The sequence below is a fragment of the Balearica regulorum genome, chromosome Z (assembly GCF_011004875.1).
Source record: "Balearica regulorum gibbericeps isolate bBalReg1 chromosome Z, bBalReg1.pri, whole genome shotgun sequence".
Classification (NCBI taxonomy): domain Eukaryota; kingdom Metazoa; phylum Chordata; class Aves; order Gruiformes; family Gruidae; genus Balearica; species Balearica regulorum.
Window position 1 is genome coordinate 65,119,383 of NC_046220.1, and position 12,280 is coordinate 65,131,662.

At 36.4% G+C, this 12,280-nt stretch overlaps 1 protein-coding gene across 1 annotated transcript in view; it reads right to left on the reverse strand.

Annotated features, from left to right (window-relative positions):
- NDUFAF2 (NADH:ubiquinone oxidoreductase complex assembly factor 2) overlaps window positions 1-12,280 on the reverse strand; it is a 72,352-nt gene that overhangs the window by 17,268 nt on the left and 42,804 nt on the right. The window contains exons 2-3 of the mRNA XM_075739446.1: window positions 10,147-10,236; window positions 1,908-1,948 (exon numbers count right to left, since the gene is read on the reverse strand). Of these exons, the coding sequence (XP_075595561.1) occupies window positions 1,908-1,948; window positions 10,147-10,236 (131 nt within the window). The remainder of the gene's footprint in view (window positions 1-1,907; window positions 1,949-10,146; window positions 10,237-12,280) is intronic.

The window sequence follows — 12,280 nt, forward strand, 5'->3', positions numbered from 1 at the left end:
ATTTATAATGAAATTGTGGTATAACAGTTTCAAATCAGGAGAAAAGTAGATTATACATATCACCCTACACTAATACAGAAAAAAAACCAAAACCTAAGCTGCATTATCATATATTTAGAATGTGATTGCAGCATTATTTTCAAAATATTAGCAAGAATTTTTAACATACATATATTTGAACTACCTTTTCTTATACAGCAAAAACTCAGCTAGAGATTAATGAAAAGAAAAGATAAATCCTTTTCAAATTCCTGGCATACCAGTTCAGCTCTGGTAAAGTCAATGCACAGCCCTGCAAGTAAAGTACCTAGCTGCTAAATTACTTTTCAGATACCTTACTTCCTGAAACTGAAGGTATAAGCAGTCCTGTAACGGAATGCAACGTTACTCCCAAAAATCTTTCACTCTGCATAAATTGCTTTTTCTGGAAGGTAAAATATTTAGAACACTATTGATCCACAGTTCTCTCACTTGTGGAGACTCCTTGCTCCCTATTTTGAAACAGAACCAACACCTCCAGCGCCAGGAGGAGCTTTATTGCACCAATCCCAAACCCAAGGCTGTCTGGGCTCTCTGGAGCAGGTTTATCTTAACTCTATTATCATAGCAATCTGGCTCATGGAAATGACAGGACAAAAAACATGCAACACCTCCATCTTCAAGTATCACATGAAGTGGTAATTTCAACAGTAAAAGTTGTATGTATACAGTTAGTATGAGCCAGAGCTACTTAAAAGGACATCAGTCCAAGATTAGATAGAACAACTACTGCACTTCCACAGAAATAAGGATGGGGGGGAAATGAAAAAATTTTTAAAAAAATTTAAAAATTGCACTTAATACTTCCCCGAATGTTAACCAAGGAAAAGTGTGTTAATTTGCCTTAAGTCCTAAAAATTGAATTTAAACTTCTTTTATTCATGGGTGTATTATAGCCCTTATTATCTCTACAACCTCAGTGGCAAGTGTGAAACAGAGGTAGAGAGAATTGGTTGAAAAGCTGTAAGTTGTGTGAGAGTTCATTTAATGAGCTTGTAACCATCAGCTGACAAGTTTCCAGAGGTGATCTTACAGGCAGGCAGGACAACTTTTCACAAACCAGTATATTCCAGAAGATCTGTGACCAAACCTTTGGCTAGAGCATGCCAACATAGCTTCACTGAATTTGGCAGTTATTCCTACTGATAGAAGTCAAGTATCTGCCTCTGTGGGCATCAGTTTGAATCCTCTGTAGTAAACCATGCCTCATATACTCACTCATTCCTAGCTGGTGCTTAGCAACTTGTAATACAAATCCAGGGCAAGTAGTGTATGTGCGCATGTCTGTACACACAGATCAACAGTCAAACTCATTCTACTCTTTACAAAAGCATCAGCATGAAAGACTGTGGGATATTTCCTGCTTCATTCTATTAGAAACCACTTATGGGAAAAGTCATGGCTACAGCTCCCCCACCTCCTTAGCACTGTAAAATGTTAGTGCAATTTGTTTTCCTGTGCTGATGAATCTGCTGGCAATCAGATTTGAAATCTGTATTGTACCATGAAAAAGCCTTGCGTTAATACATAGAGGACCTATTTTAAAAAATCACAGCAGTAATATCAGAATTATTTCAATTAAAGAAACTCTTGAATGGCCATGATCATCTTAAAGAATCTACATAGATCATAAAGAATTCATGGAGATAAAAGTATCAATTAAAGAACAATCAAGTTCATATTTCCATTTGTTTTTCTTTTTCCTAAGTGTTAGATATCTAGTCTGTGTATAATTTCATCAATTAGGCAAGCAACATAACTAACTTCTCCCCCAAAAGTGACAAATTACTGGACAGATGAGTTCACTATAAATTAATTATTGTAGTTTAATTACAATTGAAATTTTAAAGACACCTCATCTCTCTCACCTCAATGGTGGGTGGATCATTTCTTTTTTTTCTTATCCATGCTGCAAAAAGAGATAAAAATCAAATGGAGTATTTCAAAGATCACAGACAGTATTAAAACTCAAAATTATGATGAATTTGTAACAGAAAACTGTTTATATTGTTTATATAAAATTGTTTATTGTTTATATAAATTACAATAGACTTTGGCACAACCTGGCTACCCATAATATCAATTCTCAAAATATAAAGACTCAAAATGTTATTTCCCATGTCAATGCTCTTAGTCTTCACAGGAGGAAAGGCGGGGGTGAAGGGGGCTGTACCTCACCTCTGCAAGGAGAGCTTGCAGAGCCACACCCTGGCTGCCAAAACAGGGCTTAGAAAGCAGGGCTCACGATCCAGGCCTGTTCTGGATCTTGCTATACAGTGCTTCGCTTTGCCCTGAGACAATGACAAGATGACGCTGAAAAGTACGAAAAGCTTTAGACAACTCTGGAAAAAAATGGTTCCTGTATACGCCTTAAGCATTCTAAAAGCCAAAAACCTATTTATGCTAGTGACAACTAGAAATGCTTAGAGGGATGCAAGATACAGCCCCAAACCTGACTGCAGAGCCCTGACTGCACCATGTCGTATGGCTGTGCATCGATGGGGAGGTACTGTAACCAAGGGAAGGCTCCCTCCACCTCAGTCAATTCACACTGGAAAAGACAGGAGAGGAATGAAAGTGGTGGCAACAATTGTCCTGCGGCTTGGGTTTTCCATGATGAACCAAAATCAATAGACTTATGCCCTCTCCCATTGCAAACATGGACGTTTAGCGTGGGACTGACGGAGGTAGCGATCCAACGGGACACCACTGCAGACACAGAAGCGGCACTCCGTCAGGTCTTGCTTCATTCAGTCGATGAATTATTAGAGATAGCTCCAACTCTATTACAGGCATTATTTAGACAAATGCCCTGTCTGTGGATAGGGCAATATTTATCACTCTTTAAAAGTACCACTACCATAGCATTTTTTCGTGCCTTTTCAATCCACACAACTGGTAAGTACTGAGCTGTGTATTTGGTAGACTTTTTGGCTCATATGTTTCAAATGAATGAATAGCAGAATGCACGTGGCCAGTAATGAACAGAAGGACAAACATAAGGAAAGCCAGTTCTAAGTGCTGAGATATGGCAAAATGTTCTTTTGTATGTTTGGGTAATTAAGACTTTTGTTACTATGCTTGAAAATGAGAGCTAAAATGACATTTTCATTATCACCCAGTCAAATTCTTGGTCTGACCTGTAGCTGTCTAAAAAGTTTCAGAAATGCTTTAAGAAGGAACTATTCCAAATTTTAATTTTTCTAATACCATCTGTGCTGTATTTTGAGGTGAGCTGGGAAGGAGTCAGACAGCAAGTCCAAAACACTAAAAGTTGCACAGAGTCATAATGTCACCACACCACTAAAAATGCAATTACACGTAGGGTTAAACACTAACACCACTCTGCTTCAACAACATTATGAAACTGGTTTCAGGAGGAGTAGCTTCCAATTAACAGGAGAACAGAATTAAGGCAGGCAAAATGCCATTACACGGTTTGGAATTTAGCCATGATGGCAAGGCCAACAGCCTTAACTCAATGTTAATGGTAAAATAACTGTAATGATACAAACCAATCCAAACCAGGGATTACTTTCAACAAAGTATGATCATCTGCCTTGCCATGCCTTGCTTCTGTCTTCATGAAGTGCAGTACCACTGGTTTCAATTTCACAGCTCTCAGAACCTAAAAATTGCCGCTTTTTTTTTAAATTGTCAGTATTTTTTTAAAACACCATCTGCATTTTAACTTCAACTGATTACAATTAGTGATTGTTAACAAAAAATTCTTAAAGTTTGAAATCCTACAAAAATTAAGCTACACTTAGAAGCTACTGCTGAAATATAACAATAACAATAGATTGTCTTTCAATAGCAGATGGGATGTTTAGGCAGTTATTTGATTAATGATTTTCAGATGAATACTTCTATTAAAAGATTTTATCATTTAATTATCTGCCTCAATTTAACAAGCCACAGACAGAACAGTGAAGGGTAACACAATGACACGTGTCCTGTGAACAGAAGCTGTGAAGCAAGGAGCATCACGCAACACATTTTCATTCATTAATAGATCTCAATTAGTACCAACACTCAAAAGCAACAAAACAATCCTTAATTTAGGAAGATTTCTTGTATCAAACATTCTATTATCAGACTGCATCTATTTAAATACACAAATAATGCACACAGTTGTAACATTGTACTATTTTTCTTCCCACCTATAACAAGCATTTAAATGCATGGTTTTATAGGAGCTATCAACCTTCCTTCTTCTTAATAAATGTCAGGCCTACAAATCATTTTCAGTTTAATCCTAAATAAAACTTGCTGACACCAAGATTGGATACTATTTTCCAAATTCCTACAGGTAAACTCATTTTAGCAACTCTAATAAGCTGCATTAGAAAATCATTATTTCATGAAAGATTCCTTCACTGCTATGTAGCTGAGGGAGAAATACAGTAACAAAATTTACTATAATCTCTTTATAGCCATAAGATGAAGTTAGTTAGCTTTAATATATAATATTCTCTCTGTGCAAATCCATTTCTGAAATATTCTACATAAAGCACAGCTCAAGATATGAGGTTAAAAGCAAAGAACACAATCTGAATCGAGTATATTTTTAGTATATTGTACTTTAGCTTCTAATAGTTTTATCAGTCTTTCAAAAGCTATACATTCTTCTGATCATTCACCTGACCACTCCTCAGTCTTCAGGCAGAAGAATGGAGGACTCTCATATATTTAATCCCCAACTGTTTTCAGGTGGCTCTCTTTCTGACAGAAAATTTTAAAAGCCTTTCAAGTTTTTCTGAAGTATCAACAATATTTTGAGTCTTCAATACATGATTCAAAAAAACCCACCAACATCTCATAACTCAGGAATAAAAGAAATTCATGGTAACAATTAAAAGAAGAATGAATGCATAAAAAAATATAATCAATCATTTACTACTGCGTTAGCACTAATTTTAACAAAATCCAAGTAAATGATATCTTGAGATCAAGACGTTGCATTCTTTTTTACAAATACAGTCAAGTGTATACAATTCAGCAATGGAAAAGCTCTCCCACCTTTCTTTGTTGATGGAAACAAGGCAGGTAGGTGCTTTATTACATATTATTTGAACACCATATGCACACACATGTACACTTAATTTGAAAGCGTCCAGTGACAGTCATATTGGAAAACACTTCCATGTGAACACTGCCATTCCCTACACTAACAAAACAGAATGCCCTCACAACTGTCAGACAAGATGTTTTAAACCTCGTAAAGCAGAGAAGGTAACATGTACATACCAAGTGCAACCAAAACATGCTTCCCTGCCCTCTAAAGCTTTGGCAAAATGAATCACTGCCGCCATTTCAAACTAATTATGCTGCTGCTGCTTCTAATTTTATCTGGCATCTCCTGCATTCTGTACTCATTGTAATGCTATTTTTGTCTAAAAGAAATTTTGCAAGATAGCTGGACATTTCCTACCTTAAGATCTTCACATTCTTTCATCAGCACTCATTTGCATTCTCATTAGTATGCATGAGATTTTCATTGAACTTTAAGACTCCTACTGGCACATAACACACTGTAATGAGTGTAAAAGTGAGCATGCAAATTAAGACTCCCATTAATCAAAGAAAGAAAGAAAGAAAGAGAAAGAAAGAGAGAGAGAGAAAAAGAGAGAGAGAGAAAAAGAGAGAAAGAGAGAAAGAGAGAGAAAGAGAGAGAAAGAGAGAGAAAGAGAGAGAAAGAGAGAGAAAGAGAGAGAAAGAGAGAGAAAGAGAGAGAAAGAAAGAGAAAGAAAGAAAGAAAATTACTAAGAGGAGTAGATGGGCAATAAAATGCTGCAGGAAACATACAATCTCATGAATCTCTATAAGTATGTGAAATTACTGATGTCCTCTCAGGAGCACTATTGACATCTATTGACATGTCCTGAAGAGGTAAATTACACATTCTACAGTAGGTGAACATTCAGAACTAACATTACAGAAAGGTTATCTGTTGTGTGCATCCATATTGCCTAGGGAAAAGAAAGGTATGCACTCCCACCTTGTAGTAAAATATGAGAGGCTTCACCTAAACAAAAACAGGTAATATTTGTATTGTGCATATGGATTACATTGCAAATTCAAAACTACAGTAGAAAAGGAAACACACTTTTTGATTTTTATAACAAAAGTTGACTTAATTGTGTACAAATAGCAAACACTAAGACTAAGGAGAACACAAGGAATTATTATTCTATTCTTTTAATGTAGAGCATGTTTCAGTTTCAAAAAGCCTTAATGGACATTCAGAACTTTTGTAAAATTCACAGGTCTGAGAAGTTAGGAAATTTAATCCTGTGGAGCACTTAAAACTAGCATCTTCAGGAGAAAAATTCCAAGCAAACCCTTCAGGAGTAAGCCTTCAGCCCTGTATTCAGGAAACTCTCAGGACTAATACACAAATACCATCTCTGGAGTCTGAGAAACAGCTTGCACAGATTGAGTCTGTAATCTGGACAATTTGTTTATCTACTTGCTTTATAGCTTTCTACTTGGTCTCAGTTACCTTATTACAAGTTTAGAACTTGATAAACACAGCCCCTCAGTTTACCAACTGTCCAGGCTGAATGTCTTAGATATACAATGAGATTTAACTCAGACTCTCTTCAAATTTCACTACAGCCTGCCCCTGCTCCTTGAACAACCGTTTGTCCCTGGTTTTGTGCAAGTTCTCTTCAGACAACTCACGCCCTTAAATATTTACAGGGACAATACTTTTACTCCTTTCAGTCACAAGAGGTTTCTCTTCTATCCACACTGTGTGATGTAGGGCAACAAGGAGAGGGGAAAAGGGCGCTAGGATGCCTGCTTTTAAATCAGGTGGTCGTTAAGGACTATCCACAAGTGAAAAAAAAGAGTCCTGGCAGAACAAAGATAGCACAGGTAAAAGCAGCTCTGCAGATCCCAAGAAAAAGGAGAGGAAATAAAGCAACAGAAACTTTAGCACAGTCTGTAAAGTGAAAAGCCTGAGAAGGCTATGCAAGAAGACTGCTATTGCTGAACCAGCCAAAACTGAAGCAGAGAGGCCACAGATGTCAAAGTGCATACACAGGATTTGGAGAGAAGGCCCCTGGAGATGTAGGATGTGCCCAGCAGAGAGGATTTAGAACACTAAAAATAAAAAAAAAAATTTCCAACAGTGAAGAGAAAACAGAAGTAAGAAATATTATACAGCCTTCTAACCTTATATTCATCTTTTACTGTTCAGAGAAAACAGCAAATATTTTAGAAATCCCTCTGCAAAGTCTCAGACTATTTGCTGGAATGATCAGCATCCCCAACAGCACGAATTATAAAGTGAACACCCACAGAAAGAATGCATTGGGAAATTTTCAAGAGTCTGGACAGAAGTTAAAGTTCAGAACAGGTCTTGTGGGTCTGGGAAACTTCTACACCAATCTTAAAGAGGAAAAATTAGGCACAGAACTGTAATGAGCTCTTCAGCAAAGCTTGTTTAAAAACCTTGTATTAAACTGCTCCCACTCAGATAACTGGCTTCTATAGTATTTTTGAACTCTCTGCTCTTTCCATTCTTTCCCATTTCTTACGCATTGAGAATTTTTCATTCACAGGAGGTAGAAAAGAGGTAGTGAGGAATTGAATTTCAGAGTATCCTGCATCCCTAATTTACATCCAAATATATAGCGAAGGCACAATAGTTCTTTGAACAGCCTCTATACTGCTAGCAGAAGTACCAGTTTTAGTTTTCAAAAACTATGTTATACTTCCACTAAATTATTTGTAATGTTTAAATTGGAATCCCACAAAAAAATATAGGTTAACCTTTTTTGTGCAATTCCCATACTTTATCTGTCAGAAACATGCATATACACTCATTCTGCTTAAGGAATGCACAGGGGGGAACAAAGATGCATGTATCTTTCTTTCTGTTTCTAGAGAAATTCAGTACGTAAAAGACTGTTACCTATCTGCACACTGTAAATTTTCCTTTTCTCTATGAATTCTTTCTATTTGGTGCTGACAAAATCACAAAGAAAAAACACACAGTTACAAAGATGAGGAAGTTAAAAGTTAAAAGTGTAAATGCAGCTCAGAAAAATGGGACTGGCCAATTGTCTTTTCTTCTTTAAAACAAACACAAGTGAGATGCCTTGACTTGCAGAAGTGCATCTCAGGTCTGGCAGTTGCATCTTTTTAGGCAAGTCCATACTGCAAGGTACCAGACCCTTGACTCCAAGGTTCCTGTACTGGTGCTTGCCAAAAGCATCCTTCCAAACAGCTGTACCCTCCCATGCACCACACTGTCAAGTCACCTGGATTTGTGCTAAGGTTTCTGAAGAGAGATATAGTGCAGACTTATTAGTGCTAAACTGATTCCAGCAGTCCTAAGGCACAGGTTCATATAGCAAGTTAGTTGAACCAGCCTAAGACCCTTTGTGAGAGGGTCATTACCCATATGAGACAGTCTGACTATCCATGTTGTTTCCTGTTAATTCTAGCCAAGCGCAGGTAGAGACCATTGGATTGCATTTTTCAACTCTTTTAAAAGGCAGCAGCAGGTCTTGGATTCATTCACAGCAGAGCAGTTACCTGAGGTTTTAGATATGCTTCGCAGTGTGATTACATGACAGTCACACAGATCTAAGATGACTAGCAGTGGCTGGAGAACTTTTGGATGAGGAAGCAGACCATCGGAAAGTTGGATTAGGTAGATACCCATTCAAGCACCAGATGATTTAGTAAGGACAAGCCTACCAGCCTGCTGCTCTCCTTCAAAAGATGGCTATCTCAGACTGATAATAAGAAGCAACTAGATTAATACTCGCCAGCCAATTGTGGGTACTCGGGCAGCAGAAGACAGAAGCTGCTGATACTGTAGTTTTGCCCACAGTTTGCAAATGCTGCTAATAGCATTGAAACATCTTTGAGAAGCTTTTAGCTCTTAATACTAGCCTTAGTTGATCACACAAAAAAAATCAGAGGAATCAGTGTAACAACAATGATAAAATACAAGATGGAAACATTTGGTATTTCTCTACTGACTCCAGGAAGGGATATAATGGGACCAAACTTTTCTCTTAGCTCACTATCATCTCCCTCAGGGCCAACAGTGAGCACAAAGGAAAGAGAACGAGGTAAAGCAAGTATATTTTAGTATTTTCTCAAAACACACTGTAGCCTCCATTAATTTTCAGCTCACTGACAAATTACACCACAGTGATGTCTGTATATGAGAAGGATTTTTCTTCCACAAATTCTTTTAAACTTTTTGAACTCATGCAAACTTCCAGCAAGCAGAATATTCAATGACAAGGAATTCCAGAGTTTAACTACTATTACTTAAAATAAAGAATTTTGCTTACTTTAAACCTACCAACTTCTGGGTGATGCCTAGATATTATTCACCAAAAAAAGCATGTTGAATGGTGGGTAGACTCTATCTGCTCTTTCAGGGGTTCCTTGCTTATGCTTTAGAGTCCCAGATTTCAAGCCACATTTAATCCGACACTTGGCTCAAGCTCCTACAGCCTCAAGGCCCAATGTATACTCCACCTCTGCATTCACTCCTTCTCCAAGGGCTGCTCAGCTAATTCTAAGGAATGTCTCCAATCTCCCTGAATTTCTTACTAAATCCCAAATTTTCAGACAAAATTTTCATCAGTAGCAGTGGGAAAAAACAGTTAATAATTAACAGGTTCTCCAACTCCCTTCTAAGACTGTGCAAGGAAGAGCACATAAATCATAAAAAAAAAAAAAGCCCCATCACTGTGCCACCAATAGTTCAACTGACCTACAGATTAACACTGTAGTGAAGGCATAATTAGGAAATTTTAACACATTTAGTTTTAGTTATTCTATCAAATCCTCCTCAGGCACAAATACTTTCACATTTAATAGGAGAAAGTCCTGATCATACAGGCTTTATTTACATTTTTATTAAGTACTTATTTCCTAAACATAACTTATCCTATTTGTAAAGGGGTTACTTTAAGAATTCATAGTAACTATGCAGTTAATCAAAAGCCTGCATTACTCAAAATGAAAGATAACAGACAACCTATTCACATAGGCCTTCCACTAAAAATATTGAATCTACATTCAATGGCAAAATTATCTTGAAATAAAACCAAAATATTCAAGATTTACCTTCCCATTCTGTTGGAAAGTCACCCATTTCATATTGATATGCTTGACGATTTATTGCTTCTACAAATCTTCTTTCCGGTATAATCTGCCCTGTAGCACCAAAAAACCAAACAACAAACAAGAAAAAAAATACCAAAAAGTTAAATATATTTCAATATAATATTTAAATAGTTGATTATGTTATTGTTTTGAAAGAACAGTACTTATTCACACAAGTGCAACGATGTCTACAGGATAAAAATTAAGGATAAAAATACTAAGAAAATTATTACCATCTAGATGTCAATTTGAAAGCTATGTATTTCAGTAATTTTAACAAAAGCTTACATGTTGTACAGTTGACATGTGTTGAAATATATTCGTCATTAATAATCCAAGTTATTCATCTTAGTATATCCCTCCCTTTGAGAATGCTTCTCTGAAGAACTGTTGATCACTTTTCTATCAACTGGTTTTTTTGTCATTTGGATATTTTCTGCACCATTGCTGGTGAGGGATCAGAAACTTGATGCTGTTCTTGAGCCAAAACCAGCACTGAAAATTCAGTGGTTAGCTTTGCAAAGCAGTCAGGCCACATCATCTCCAGTCTTTGGCAACTGCTCTGTATATGTGAGTCTTTTCACATATGCTTGCAAACTAAGTATTTGCTATGTTAAAAACCACAAACAAATAGGTAGCTCTCTGATAGGGAACATTCAATATATTGAAAGAGGAGCCAGCGTGGAGAATCTGGATCAACATCCCACCCACAGATTCTACTACTGCCAAAGAGGAAGAATTAAGGTTCATCCGGGGATGTAGCACACAGCAGACTGACTGTCAGATACGCTACTGTACAGAGGACAGATTTAAAAAAAAAAAAAAAAAAATCAACCACTGCACCTTTCACTTATGAAACAGTATTTTAATTTTCTTTTTAAATTAGCAAAAGATGTGCAACTCCCCCCATCCTTCACAGGGGAAAAAAAAGTTAACAACATTCCCCAGGCTTTTTTCTCCCACCTTTTTCTCTTCCTGGGAGGTTGATATGGATAAATGTGACATTTTGAGGAAATACCTGCATAAAATCTTTTTTTTTTCATAATGTGATTAATACAGATCATTCCATCAGTATGCTTTCAACAAGTATTTCAAATGAAGTTCTTTTAAAACTGATAGCAGTCACGTGTTAAAATTCACCCATCTCTGGTTAATAGCTAAACTACATACATTATTCATTATTAAGTATCTAATACAGTAAAATAAAAACTTGTACAGAAACTGCAATTCCTTTTCTAAATACCTTCTTTAGCTTTATAACACTTCATTTTACTTTTATGCAATGCAACATTTTTACTTTTTCAGAGATATTCTATCAGGTAAAGAAAATAGTGTAGCATACTTACATCTCCAAAATTAGATATTTTTTAATCAGTGTTTAAAGATATGTGATTTATACTTAAGTACACAATTCCTATAGTCTGAACATACTATACTTCATATACTTGCTTTAAAATAATTTCCTTTCAACAATACCAAGAATAAAACTTTTTCTCACACTCTTTATCTGTATACTAAAAAACAGAGATTTACTTTGCTCCCATAAAGAAGATTTCCAGAAAAGCTGAAGACCTATCTAATTAGGCCTGATCCTATATAGGTCTCAGAATTAACACTCTTCTCCACTGCTGGAAAATCATTAGATTTTACTGTTAGCACAGCACCTTTTAGAAAACTGTCCATAATTTGAATCCTCCACCAGCAGAACAGTCTGAGTAAACTGACATAAGCAAAAGTAACAAAGTGTATTTTTCTACCTGCTACCACAACTTGTGATTGATGTTATATCTTTATGTATTCCCAAATAAAATGTTTTTAACTAAGCTACTTTTAACAAAATACACCACTTTTCATACTCATACAAGTTTTGATAGGACACATAAAAAATTCATTCTCCAGACCCCACAGTCAAATCACATTGTAGACCCAAACTCACAAAATTATTTCCCAAAGATGTCATTTTGAAGAATCATCACACAGTAGTGCTGGTGGCTTTTAAGCCTCTCTGCATGTGACACACACATGACACTAATTAACTTCAACTGTCTGATCTGCCTTGTCCCCTAGGTTTCTTTTGGCAGACCGAACCCTTCAA